We start from the raw sequence: 14,437 nt of genomic DNA on the forward strand, positions 1-14,437 counted from the left end.
AGTGTGAGAGATTTTATAGGGAACTGTATAGAATTTCTTTTCTGAATAATTTTCTGGAAAAAAAAATTCACCTAGGGCTGGATTGTGTGATAATTTGGTAAAGTGCTTCCTTGGCTTATTTGGATGCTTTCAAGAATTTATTAAACTATTTATAAGTTTGTGTATACATTTCCAGGAAAAGATATTTGAAGAAAAATGTCATTAAGTCTTACCGTTGGACTTTGTTTTGAGCAGGTGGAGAAGCTTTGGGAGCTTTTGTGCCCTCTGCTTAGAACAGCATTGTCCAATATCACAGTGGAAACTTACAATGACTGGGGAACTTGTATAGCAACATCCTGTGTAAGTTCTCCTGCTTCCTCTGTCTAACTTTTCTTATTCTGCCTCATAGCATGTATGAAATCTCATCATACCTCTGAATCTTGAAATTGTATTCCCTCTTTTGTCATGTTACATAATTAGAGTTGGTTGAACATTCAGCCTTTCAAGTAAGCCTTGAGCAATAACTCTGCATGATTATTATTAATAGTCTGTGCTGTGGAAATGGCATTTTAAAATTAAATGAGTGAAATCATGTATTTGGAAATAATGTAACTTACATGCAGTAAAAAACCAATATAATACAAGATTATAGGCAATTTTGACACCAAATATATCCATAGTTCATCTGTTGGTTTCAAGACAATCTGTTTAGCTAACATTTTTCTCATTATTTACATGAGCTATGGTAATTACATTTGGATGTGACTCACCTGTTAGCTTGATTTTCTTCCTTTGTTTCTATATGTATTTTTGATATATCCACAACTGGATGTTTTTTGTGTACAGATTTGTTGGTTCTCTACTCATGTGTTATTTTATATTTTCAACACAGGAAAGCAGAGATCCCCGGAAGCTTCACTGGCTTTTTGAGTTGCTCTTGGAATCACCATTGAGCGGTGAAGGAGGATCCTTTGTAGATGCATGGTAAATAAAAAGAAAACCTGTGGGGCCAGCACTATAGTATAGTGGGTAAAGCTATCACCTGCAACACCGGCATTCCGTATGGGCTCTGCTCTACTTCTGATCCAGCTCCCTGCTAATGTACCTAAGATAGCAGCAGAGCATGGTCCAGGTACTTGGGCCCCTGCATCCATATGCGAGACTGGAAGCAAGTTCCTGGCTCCCAGCTTCACTCTGGCCCAGCCTTGTCTGTTGTGGCCATTTGAGGAGTGATCCAGCAGATGGAAGATCTCTCCCTCTCCCTCTCTCTCTAGCTCTACCTTTCAAATAAATAAAAACCTTCTTTTAGAAAAAAAGTAAGGAGAAAGAAAACCTATGAGCTTAACATAATGTTAAGGTTTTGTGTTAAATTGATGTATGAATGGAAATGAGTTGTCTATATTTCTAAAGGCTAGATGAAGTTAATACTTTTGGAAGATAGTGTGATCCAGTTCAACAAAATAGGGTTAAAAAAATCATTTTAAGAAAAATGGGTTGGTGAAGAGATATGAAGCTGGAGAAAGTTAGTGGATAGAAAGAATTCTGGAAAATTCTGTTATGAAGAAGACTAGGTACTTCGTAAATTAGCTAGAAAACTTGAATCCTGATGCTTAAAGATTAACTCAATTAGTATTATTTTGTTTTTAAGAACTATTTATTTATTTGAAAGAGTTAGAGAGAGAGAGGGAGAGACAGAGGAATCTATCCGTTGGTTCACTCCCCAGCTGGTCACAATGGCCAGTGCTGGATCAGCCTGAAGCTGTGAGCTAGGACCTTCATCTAGGTCTCCTATGTGGGTGGCAGGGGCCCAAAAACTTGGGCCATCTTCTGGTGCTTTCCCAAGCCATTATTAGCAGGGAGTTGAATTGGAAATGCAACAGCTGGGACACAAACCAGTGCTCATTTGAGATGCCAGTGTTGCAGGCAGCAACTTTACCCACTATGCCAGAATTCCGGCCCCTCAATTAGTCTTAAGTCAGTGTGTCTTGTGATTCTATAGTAGTAGAGATAAAATACACATGCAGAAAAAAATGAAATTTTCATAAAGATGCTATTTTGATTTGTAGATATTCATTAGAAGAGAAAATAGACCAGTTTTAAGTGAGATACAGACATTATTTGTTGCCAATATGTAAAGGCAGAAATGGGCTCTTAACATATCATTCCTGTGCTTGAATTTTAGTCGACTTTATGTCCTACAAGGTGGCCTTGCCCAGCAGGAATGGAGAGTACCTGAGCTATTGCACAGACTACTGAAGTACTTGGAACCCAAACTCACCCAGGTTTACAAAAATGTCAGGGAAAGAATAGGGAGGTAAGTACTGTTTTCTCTGTGGATGGCAGATCTCTTCAGTCCTTGTATGGAATTTTAATGTCTAACAATACATGTTGATTGTGAGCTTGTAGTGTCTTATGCCTTAAATTTTGTTTACTATTGTGTTATGAGAAACAGGATCCTCTAAACTTTAACCAAGAATTGTCTTGGGAAGATGTACTTTCCTTGAGTCGTAACATTTGAGCCTCAATTTTACTGATTATGTTGAAGTTCTTCTTACTATTATGTATTTTATTATACAGTGTGCTGACCTACATATTCATGATAGATGTGTCTTTGCCAAATACTGCGCCAACAACATCCCCTTGTGTCCCTGAGTTTACTGCTCGAATTCTTGACAAATTGAAACCTCTCATGGATGTGGATGAAGAAATTCAGAATCATGTCCTGGAAGAAAATGGAATTGGTGAAGAAGATGAACGAACTCAGGGCATTAAACTCTTAAAAACCAGTGAGTGGCTAAAATCAGCAGAAATTTACTTAAAACATTTATTTTGATTCTCCTGTGTGTTTATTTCCCATACTTCTTAATTTAATTTTTTTGCTTTTAGTTAAAATTCGTGTAATATAAAATTTGCTGTTTTAACCAGTCTTAAATGTACAGTTAGATGACAGTAAGTAACATTCACTCTGTTGTGCATCACCACTATCCGTTTCCGGAATTCTCTTACAGAACTGAAACTCTGTCCCCGGTAAACAATAACTTAGCATTCTCCCCTCTTCTCTCATAGTCCCTAACAACCACGATTCCACTTCCTCTAAAAGAATTTTCCTGTTCTAGGAAGCACATGTCAGTCAACTTGTACAGTGTTCTTCCTTTTGTGCCTGGCTTATTTTACTTTGCATAATATTTTCAAGGTGGATCCATGTTTTTGCATGAGTCAGAAACTCATTCCTACTGCATTTTCTTTGTACATTTATCTGTTGATGGACATTTTGGTTTTCTATGTTTTGGCTTTTGTGAATAATGCTCCTATGAGCATTGATGTGTAAGTGTTAGAGTCTGTACTTTAAATTTTGGGGGATATTTAACTAAAAGTGGAACTTGGTATACCATATGGTATTTCTTTTTTTTAATATTTATTTGAAAGGCAGAGTTACAGAGAGGCAGAGGCAGAGAGAGTGAGAGGTCTTCCATCTGCTGGTTCTCTCCCCAAATGGCTGCAACAGCTGTAGCTGGGCCAATCCAAAGTCAGGAGCCAGGAGCTTTTTCTGGGTATCCCACATGAGTGTAGGGGCCCAAGCATTGGGCCGTCTTCTGTTGCTTTCCCAGGCACATTAGCTGAGAGCTGGATCAGAAGAGGAGCAGCCAGGACCTGAACTGGTACCCATATAGGATGCCAGAGCCACAGGCTAAGGCTTAGTCCGCTGTGCCTCAGTGCTGGCCCCTTTCTTGTGCTTTTTGACTTGAGTCTTTTTTGGAGAAATGTGTTCTTAAGTCCTTATCCCATTTTTGAAATAGGTTGTTTTGTTGTTGAGTTGCAGCTCTTTGTTTTGGCTATCAGTTCCTCGGCAGATACATGATTTCCAAATATTTTCTCTGTGGATTAATTTTTTACTCTCTTGATAACTGTCCCTTTATATCTTGAAAATCATTGCCAAATCCCAAAGTAAAAGATTTTTATAATCTTTTCTTAGTTTTTTTTTAATGCACTGAGTAAATGGTTTGTATATAAGTGTAAAGTAGGGGGTCCGATTTGATTTTTTGCATAGGAGCAGTTTTCCCAACACCATCTGTTGGAAAGACTATCCTTTCTCCATTGAATAGACTTGGCATTCTTGTCAGAGATTAATTGGTCACATTATAAGAGTTTGTTTCTGGCTTCTCTCTTCTGTGCCATTAGGCTTATGCCTCCCTAATGCTAGTAACCACACTGTTGATTTCTCGAACTGTGTAGTAAGTTTCTAAATCTGGGAGTATAAATCCTCCAACTTTTTCAGAATTTTTTTGGCAACTGGGGATAATGTGTTGTTTTTATATTTAAAAATTTTTCAAGAATTCTAAGTATGAACCCCTTGGCCAGTATTTTAACTGCCTTAGAGTTATTGAAGGCTAGTTCATTTGGTATAGGTACTTGGTGGGCTGTTAGTAATTTACAGATTTATTCTTCAGGAGTGTCTTTAGTACCCTGGCTTGGCTGACACTCTATCATGAGTCCTGTCATACTAGTGATGAATCAGTGTCTGATTTATGAAGTAGCATAGGTTATCTGTTAGAACATTGATGAGATACTAGAGTTGCTGTCTGACAAAAGGGTTACAGTGCTACTCTGCTTTGGTCTCTAATTAGATAGCAAAAACTGATTCTACATATTTGCTTCTGAATAGTATTGAAATGGCTGATGGCAAGTGCTGGACGATCATTCTCTACAGCTGTCACAGAGCAACTTCAGCTTCTACCTTTGTTTTTTAAGGTAAGGATAACCCATTATGCCACAATGCCAGCCCCAGAATTCATGCTGTTAACCACTATTCTACCTGCCTCTCATTATCTACATAATGGACAGCTGAAATTAAAGCGAACATCTATGACTAGAAACTAAATTAGATACTTAATCCTAGCAGCCAATTAAAGAAGAGTACGGATTCCTACTCACCTGGAAAAGTGTATAATGTATTGATTAGGTACAATAAAAGGGAAGCACAGAGAATTTGACATGATCCTATTAAAGATAACTTTCAGGAAACAGTATCTGGAGAAACAAATAAAACTACAAACATTAGCTTTCTGTAGCTTTCTATGTGCTCAACTCCCTAATCTATGAACATTGGTTTAATCCTTGAAACTTTTTTTCCATCTATATCCACTCCCCTGATGATTTTATTTGTCTCAGTTTTAAATATCATCTGTTGTGTTAATGACACCCAAGTTTGTACCATCACACTGAACTCCAAATGCCCACTCATCTTCACCTACAAGCAACATCACATTATAAACATTTTCCCTCATCAATTTTATAAGCATCTCAAATTTGTTCCAAACAATTTCTGATTTTCTCTTGAACTACCCCTATTAATGTGCTCCTCTTAGTTGAGTAAGTTTCTTTTAAACTCTTTTGTATGTTTACATTCTGTACATCTGATCTGTAAAACAGCTGTGCTATGATGCCATGAACTCCATTTATCAATGATTGTCTAAAGCAGATCTTCAACTTCAGTATTAGTAGTGTATCCAGCTAAGATTATAGATACGTCATTAGTAACATCTGTGGTGTAGCTGCTGATGATTTGTTTTTCTGTTTTTGAAAACTGATTTTTAAATTTATTTGAAAGGCACAGTGATGACAGCTAGAAACAGTTTTTCCATCCACTGGATCACTCCCCGCAAAACACATCTACCTGCTCAAACTGTTACCATTGTTTGGTGTGGTTGAAAAAAAAACTTATCAAGATAGCATAATAAAATATTTATGGTTCAAGTGTGTGCTGGATTTGCTTCAGATAATTTAGTTGAGGGAAAAGGAGTCAGGAGCAGAAAATGAAGCAAAAAGGTTGTCCATGAATTTGTCATTATTGAAGTTGTAGGGGAGGGGATGGGTTCATTACGCCATTCTCTAGTTGTGTGTGTGTTTGAAATTTTTCATAGAAGTTGTTAAAAGTGAAAATGTGATTTATTTCATGTGAGATGTCTTTGTACTTACTGGCAGTTATTTTTCAATTTGTCTTTTCTCTTTTAATTGTTATAGATTGCTCCAGTAGAAAATGACAATAGCTATGACGAGCTGAAGAGAGATGCAAAGTTATGTTTATCACTAATGTCTCAGGGGTTGCTTTACCCTCATCAAGTGCCTTTGGTACTTCAGGTGCTAAAACAAGTAAGAATGTATAACTATAATATTTACATGTTTTGGTTAAGAACCCAAAGAATTTCATAATGTCAACTGTAATACACATAATACCTCTTTCACCTATTTTTTTGTTTTTGCTTTTGTTTTCAATTTTCTTTCAGTATAAGAGAGATGTATTTTTTATATTAAGATTTATTTATTTATTTAAAAGTCATTTACAGAGAGAGAGAGAGAGGTCTTCCATCCGATGATTCACTCCCCAGGTGGCCGCAATGGCCAGAGCTACACCAATCCGAAGCTAGGAGCTTCTTTTCTTTTTTTTTTTTTTTTTTGACAGGCAGAGTGGACAGAGAGAAAGGTCTTCCTTTGCCTTTGTTTCACCCCCCAATGGCTGCTGCGGCCGGCGTACTGCGCCAATCCAAAGCCAGGAGCCAGGTGCTTCTCCTGGTCTCCCATGGGGTGCAGGGCCCAAGGACTTGGGCCATCTTCCACTGCACTTCCGGGCCACAGCAGATAGTTGGACAGGAAGAGGAGTGACCAGGGCAGAATCCAGCGCCCCAACCGGGACTAGAACCCTGGGTGCCGGTGCCACAGGCAGAGGATTAGCCTATTGAGCTGCGGTGCCGGCCGCCAGGAGCTGCTTCTGGGTCTCCCACGTGGGTGCAGGGGCCCAAGGACCTGGGCCATCTTCTGCTTTCCCAGGCCATAGCAGAGAGCTGGATTGGAAGTGGAGCAGCCGGGTCTCGAACCGGTGCCCATATGGGATGCCGGCGCTTCAGGCCAGGGTGTTAACCTGCTGTGCCACAGCACCAGTCCCAGAGAGATGTGGGGAGCAACCCGGACTAGACTGTTACTCGAATTAAGACTTATTCTATGCACCTGCTCTCCCACAATATGGCGCTGGGAGAGGAGAAAACAGCTTCTACCCAGCTGCCTCCAGTTCAACCAATAAACAGCAGGACCTGCTCCTGATTGGAGGAGAGCAGCGTACTCGGCGTGTGGGCAGCCGAGTTAGGATTGGCAGAGGAGGACTATAAAGGAGGAGAGAGACGGCATGCACCAGGAACATCTATGGGGAACATCTAAGGGGAACACCTGTGCAGCCCCCGAGAGAGCCGGCCAGCGGTGTGCCGCTCCCCTGCGGAAGTGGGGAATGTGGCCAGGGGGAACTGCCCTTCCACGGAGGTGGAAGGGACAGTAGCCAACCCGGGAAGAACCAGCAGCAAACCCGGGGAGGGCCGAGCAGACGAAAGAACAGCGCAGGGTCCTGTGTCGTTCCTCCACGAAGAGGGGGAGCGACATAATGGTGCCGTGACTCGGATGTGAAGCCTAGGCAGGGCTTGGTGTCGTTCCTCCACGAAGAGGGGGAGCGACAGAGAGATGTATTTATTATCCAAAGAAGCAGACCTAGATTCTATACCTAGCTCGGCCACCAACTTCTATGGACTTGCACAAGTCATACAAGCCAAAAATTGCATATATGAACAAAGAGCTACTTAAGCATCTTCTATACAAAGTGCTTATGAAGAAAGGGGATGGCAGTTCTGTTTTACCATGTCTCCTGTGTTTTATTCACTTCTGTTTCCTGGTCTGTGCTAAAGAGACATACAGTGATTCTGTATTTTCTAACTACATTATTAGTGTATTGTAAATGTAGCTTTATCCAGGTCATACACATGTAATACTCATATAAAAGTGGACTTATTCCCATAGCTTTTAAGTTTGACTGCCATTGAAAATTATTTAACAATCTAAAATAACTTGCTTTTTTATAATGGATTTAGTAATTTTTAGTCTTGTTTGCTTTTAACACCCTACCTGAGGCTACCAAAAAGTAAAATATATAACCTTTCGAGGATTGAAGAGCCTTTAACCACGAGTAGTTTCTCTTCTATTCATTTTTATTGAAGTGTTTCTTTTCCTACTCTCAACCACATTTATTCATTCTGAATAAGTACCTGAAACAGCTCATTCAACATTTTAGAAGGAAATGTAAGACTAACTTGCCCTAATTAAACATACTATGAAAATAGAATTAAATGATGACCTTATTTGTGTGTGGTGTTACTATCTGCCATTTTATGTTCTTGTTCATTTTCAGTGTACTTATTTCTCATTCACAGACAGCAAGGAGCAGTTCGTGGCATGCAAGATACACAGTACTGACCTACCTCCAGACCATGGTATTTTATAACCTCTTTATTTTCCTAAACAATGAAGATGCAGTTAAAGACATCAGGTGGCTGATTATAAGTCTTTTGGAGGATGAACAACTAGAGGTAAAGTTTAGGTTACAGCAAATAAAAAATCAGTTATTTTAAAGAAACCCTCATGTTCACCACTTTGAGGAATTATTCGCACACAGATAAGATATATTTTAAGATTTATGTATTTTGAAATTCAGAGTTAGAGTGAGAGAGAGAGAGAAAGTGATCTTCCATCCACTGGTTCACTTCTCATATGTCCGCAATGGCCAGCATTGGGCCAGGCTGAAGCCAGAAGCCAGAATCTTCATTCTGGTCTCCCACATGGGTGGCAAGGACCCATACACTTGAGCCATCCTCTACTGCTTTTCCCAGGCCATTAGCAGGCAGCTGGATCAGAAGCAGAGCAGCCAGGACAGAACCAGTTCCCATTTGGGATGATAGCATAGCTGGCAGCAGTTCTACCTACTATGCCACAATGCCAGCCTCAAGATGTATTATATAAGATAAATTACTAAAAGTAACTGTTTAGTTTTAACTAACACTTAGTAGTTTTGATATACTAATCATGATTTCCCGTAGTATAAACATTGCACATGTTCTTGTTATGTCTTCTCTTTGCATTGAGAGCACTGAGAATAGATTTTATCCATAGGAAACTGGGAATGAAAATTTCTCCACTTCCTTGATAAACCTATCCAGTTTTCTTGTGTTCTGAGAGTGAGTGTAGTCTAGTCCCTAGAGTACTGACAAGCTGAATTTGATTTCTTTTATAGTTTTTAAAGCTGAAGTAATAGAAATGGAAAAGTGGAAATTTCAAAAATAACTGTTCTAACTTTAATTATTAATAATACTTACATTAAAATTTGTAGTTTTCAGAGGTCTACTCTGTGGCATAGAAGGTTAAGCTTCTGCCTGCAGTGCCACCATCCCATATGGACACTGGCTCAACTCCCAGCTGCTCCACTTCTGATCCAGCTCCCTGCTAATGCACCTAGGAAAGCAACAGAAGATGGTCCAAGTACTTGGGTCCAGGCACCCACAAAAGATACCTTGAAGAAGCTCTTAGCTCCTGGCTTTGGCCTGGCCCCACCCTAGCCTTTGCAGGCATTTGGGAAGTAAACCAGTGGATAGCAGAGTTCTCTCTGTCTCCTCCTTTCTGTATCTCTGCTTTTCAAATAAATAAATAAATCTTTAAAAAATATGGTTTTTCAGAGCTTCTTTTAAAACATTTTTATAGCTTATTCTATATGGTAGGTTTAAAATAGCTGTTCTAACTTTGACATTTATTAAAGTCGTCATATTTTTAAAGCAACATGTGATACTAAATAATAGTAATGATGAGCTAAATCTTATTCAGGGTAGCATTGGGGAAAAATACTTGGTAATCTAAACGAGAACTGCTTTTTAAACCTTTCTCGATTTAAAGGAAAATTTTTAGCAGTGGTGGAAGATAGTATGTTTATGGGTGGGAAAGCTAAATAGAGTCTTTTTTCTTACCTTCTGAAATTAATGCTTCAAAATGTTCATGGAAAATGAAATTAAAAGTTAAGTTTGGGGCTAGTGTTGTGGTGTAGTGTATTAAGCTGCTGCCTGCAACTCTGGCATCCTATGAGAGTGCCTTTGACCGACTCCAGCTCTCCCTCTCTCTCCCTCTGCCTTTCAAATAACTAATCAATCCTTTTTTTAAAAAAGTGAAAGTGTACATAGCTTTGGATTAGTAATCCTAATTCTTGTAATCTATCAAAAGAAAATATTCTACAATATGACAAAAGTTATGAATTAGGAATATTGTATAGTATATAGGTAGTAAGAAGTTGAAAGTATTCTAATCAATAAGTAAGTATAAGAACAAATCAGCGGGCCGGCGCCGTGGATCAATAGGCTAATCCTCCACCTTGCGGCGCTGGCACACCGGGTTCTAGTCCCAGTCGGGGCGCCGGATTCTGTCCCGGTTGCCCCTCTTCCAGGCCAGCTCTCTGCTATGGCCAGGGAGTGCAGTGGAGGATGGCCCAGGTGCTTGGGCCCTGCACCCCATGGGAGACCAGGAAAAGCACCTGGATCCTGGCTCCTGCCATCGGATCAGCACGGTGCGCCGGCTGCAGCGGCGGCCATTGGAGGGTGAACCAACGGCAAAGGAAGACCTTTCTCTCTCTGTCTCTCTCTCTCACTGTCCACTCTGCCTGTCAAAAAAAAAAAAAAAAATCAGGGTGGAATAGTGTTTCGTAGCAGCTTAAGCCATCAGCTGGAATACCCATGTCCCATATTGGAGCACGTAGGATCAAGTCCTGCCTCTGCTTCCAATCCAACTTCTGCTAACACACACCTTGGGAGACAACAGATGATGGCTCAAATACTTGGGTTACTGCCACCCAGGTAGAGCTCCAGGCTCCTAGCTTTGACTTGACCCAGCCTCACCTGTGGTGGTTATCTGGGGACTGGACCAGTAGATGGAAGATTTGCTGTTGTTTTTCCTTAAAAATAAAAATTAAAAATCGCAGTATGTAAATTTTATGGGAAATAATGTATCCAAAACACAGTAGTGATGAAAAACATACAAATGACCTTTAGAAGGAATAGAGAGTAAAATATTTGTTCTTTTAAATTATTATGTCTTTTTGAATATTGGGCAGGAAGTTTTGAGATTTATATTCAAGAAGATGACTTACTACTGTCTTTTTTTTTTTTACTTTCTCAAACTGGAATTTCCAGTTTGAAATGAACCATTATTTAGTGCTCATGTGAATTGTGTTTGTGGTCTGACAGTAGCCATTGAAACTCAGTTATCTACAGTGTATATCAGTTTTAAAAATAGGATGAGATTCTTCATTTTTTTACCAACAGAAACAACTACAGCAGTGGCTTTAAGAGTTGTGGAATCTAGGAAAACTTTATTTTAGTGTCAGGCTGTGGCACTGCTTTTATAGTTAAAAGCAGAGATAGATCTTCCATCTGCTGATTCACTCCCCAGATGGCTACAAACACCAGGTCTGGGCCAGGCTGAAGCCCAGGAGTTTCATCCAGGCACCCAAATCGAGTGCAGGGGCCCAAGCACTTGGGCCATCTTCACCTGCTTTTCCCATGCCGTTAACAGGGAGCTGGATCACAAGTGAAGCACCCAGAACTTGAATTGGCAACTGCATGGTTTGCTGATGTTGCAGGTGGGGGGCTTTACCTGCTATGCCACAACACCAGCTCCCCTAATGTAGCTTTTATCCCTGTTCAGGCCACAGATCCTTGAGAATCTGAAATTGCTATCAACAAACTGCCAAAGAGTATATGCAAAATTTGCACACATTATCAGTTCCCACACTACTCTGTGTCCTTCATTATTCTCTCAGAATAAAGATCTCAATTCTAATAAAAGTTATCTCTGCAGGTTCGGGAAATGGCCGCTACCACCTTAAGTGGTCTGTTACAGTGTAATTTCCTTACCATGGACAGTCCTATGCAGATTCATTTTGAGCAACTTTGCAAAACAAAACTACCTAAGAAAAGAAAGCGAGACCCTGGTTCTGTAGGAGATACCATCCCTTCTGCAGGTAACATTGGTGGTAGAGAACACCCATATTCTTTTGGGAATTAGTTTTAACCAGGTTTACTGACCAGATATTTATAGTATTTGTACACAGGTCTGTTCAGGGATCACATTCCTGCTTTGGAAGAGTTTTGCATATAAAAGGCAGGACCTGGAATATGAAAGCTAAAATTGAGATAGATAGGTAGTACAAAAGAACCTGTACACTCCTGCATACAATTATTCTAATAAATCAAGTGTACCTCTAACCCAAAAAGAGATCCAACAGTTAGTTGTAAGTAGGAAATTTTTGAATTTGTGTGACATAGTTGGATATGAAGCTCTTAAGTGCTGATATTAGAATCTTCATATAGATACCTAATAGCAAAGTGTTTTTTAGTTTTCTTTTAAATTTTATTATTTAATTTTATTTAAGTTGTTTAAATGTCATGTATTTCATATACACATATTTAGGAACATAGTGATACTTCCCACCCTAACCTCCCTTCCACAAACCCTCCAACCCTTCTTCCTCCTCTCTCTCCCATTCCTACTCTTTTTTTTTTTTTTTTAATGAACATAAATTTCCAAAGTACAGCTTATGGATTACAATGGCTCCCCCCCCCATAACTTCCCTCCCACCCACAATGCTCCCCTCTCCCCTTCACACCAAGATTTTCAATTATCTTTATATACAGAAGATGAATTTAGCATATATTAAGTAAAGATTTCCACATTTTGCACCCACACTGAAACACAAAGTGTAAAATACTATTTGAGTACTAGTTATAGCATTAATTAAACACCTAAGAGTAATTGTGTATTAATTACAGAGTTCAACCAATAGTTTTAAGTAGAACATAAAATGCAGCTTTTGTATTGTTGTGGCTTCCCCCCCCACCCCCAACCTCCCTCCCTCCCGTGGCCTTCCCCTCTCCCACTCCCTCTCCCATCCCACCCTTCATCACATTTCATTTTCAATTACCTTCATATACTGAGGATCAGCTTAGTATATACTAAGCAGGGATTTCAACAGGCTGCACTCACACAACCGAACCAGGTATAGGGTATTGTTCGACTAGTAGTGTTGTTTTTAAGTTTCATAGTTAAACACATTAAGGACAGAGATCCTACATGGGGCGCATGAACCCAGTGACTCCTGTTGTTGATTTAACAATTGACACTCTTATTTGTGATGTCAGCAATCACCTGAGACTCTTGCTATGAGCTGTCTAGGCTATGGAAGCCCCTTGAGTTGACCAACTCTACTTGATTAGTCAAGGTGGTATCACAGTGGAGGTTCCTTCCTCCCTTCAGAGAAAGGCGCCTCTCTCCTTGATGGCCTGATCCTTCTGCTGGGGTCTTGTTCACCAGGATGTTTCATTTAGATTGTTTTTTGCCACCGTGTCATGGCTTTCCATGCCTGTGAGACTCTCATGGACCTTTTAGTCAGATCCGAATGTCCCAAGGGTTGATTCTGAGGCAGGAGTGCTGTTTTGGGCGTTTGCCATTCTATGCCCACTCTTAACTTTTACAAAGACCTATTTTCTGTTTACTTAATGATCATCAAGCTAACCCTACACTAAGTAAAAGAGTTGAACAAATAGTATGAAGAAAAAAAACACTATACTTGAACAGAAGAGACAAGAGCTGTAAATAATCATCAAGCAAAGTCTAATAGAATAGCAATGTACATTCCAGTTTCTCTGTTGAGAGCTATGTTTTTATTATTTTTAGGTCTTATTTGTACCAGGTGACATCATTTACAATTGGTTACTCTAATAATTTTTCTTAGATCCAACTCCCTGTGCTCCATGTTTCATGTGTATGCATATAATATACTTACAGACACTCTATGTATTAAGAAACAGAATCTGGAAAGCACTTTTAACATATTCTGCTACAGAAAGAATAGAGAACCATTAGAATACAAACACATTGCAGTTCTGTTTTGAGAACTTAAATGATGTGTTTACCTGTTGAACTGATGCATTCTCTGTTGGGGGTAGTCACATCCACAGAAATGTTTACCTTATTGGAGATTGTTTTAAGGTCAGGGTTTCCACTTTTGAATACAAATAAATTGATTAGAAAAGACATTACTCTGTTAGATTTTAACAAGTCCTAGCTAATACTAGTTGCCCTAGGTACAATTATGCTGTCATTGAGCAACATAGGATGTCTGGACAAATTCTTAAGTATAGAGTTATTTTTAGTGCAGTCTCAAAGTCATGTTTTTGATATGTGATTATGCAGATTGATTTCAAATGTAGATATTCACACACTGGAAATAACTAGCATAATTAAAAACCACATTTCACTGTAACACATGCATAGATACTATAAATGTTTGCACATATATTACTAGGTGTTTTTTTGTTTTTGTTTTTGTTTTTTTTGCGGCTTTTTTTTTTCTTGCAGAGTTGGTCAAACGCCATGCCGGGGTGTTAGGACTTGGTGCATGTGTTCTTTCCAGTCCTTATAATGTTCCCACCTGGATGCCCCAGCTGCTTATGAATCTCAGTGCACATCTGAATGACCCTCAGCCTATTGAGGTATAATTCTTCTTTTTAGTTTTTTTGCACATAGAGTTTCAGTGATGTCTTATAAGAAA

At 39.4% G+C, this 14,437-nt stretch overlaps 1 protein-coding gene across 9 annotated transcripts in view; it reads left to right on the top strand.

Annotated features, from left to right (window-relative positions):
* Positions 1-14,437, top strand: part of PSME4 (proteasome activator subunit 4) — a 102,705-nt gene that overhangs the window by 84,826 nt on the left and 3,442 nt on the right. For 5 of the 9 annotated variants that reach the window (XM_070069121.2, XM_051842888.3, XM_051842887.3 and 2 more), the window contains 9 exons: positions 235-339; positions 872-963; positions 2,162-2,293; positions 2,557-2,765; positions 4,643-4,728; positions 6,001-6,129; positions 8,226-8,381; positions 11,686-11,848; positions 14,245-14,378. In XM_070069121.2, the coding sequence (XP_069925222.1) occupies positions 235-339; positions 872-963; positions 2,162-2,293; positions 2,557-2,765; positions 4,643-4,728; positions 6,001-6,129; positions 8,226-8,381; positions 11,686-11,848; positions 14,245-14,378 (1,206 nt within the window). Of the gene's footprint in view, positions 1-234; positions 340-871; positions 964-2,161; positions 2,294-2,556; positions 2,766-4,642; positions 4,729-6,000; positions 6,130-8,225; positions 8,382-9,178; positions 9,509-11,685; positions 11,849-14,244; positions 14,379-14,437 lie in introns of those variants that run through there. The other 4 variants (XM_070069122.2, XM_051842889.3, XM_089327655.1 and 1 more) reach the window with 2 other exon arrangements.

The sequence above is a fragment of the Oryctolagus cuniculus genome, chromosome 2 (assembly GCF_051225735.1).
Source record: "Oryctolagus cuniculus isolate XC-2025 breed Fujian yellow rabbit chromosome 2, ASM5122573v1, whole genome shotgun sequence".
Classification (NCBI taxonomy): domain Eukaryota; kingdom Metazoa; phylum Chordata; class Mammalia; order Lagomorpha; family Leporidae; genus Oryctolagus; species Oryctolagus cuniculus.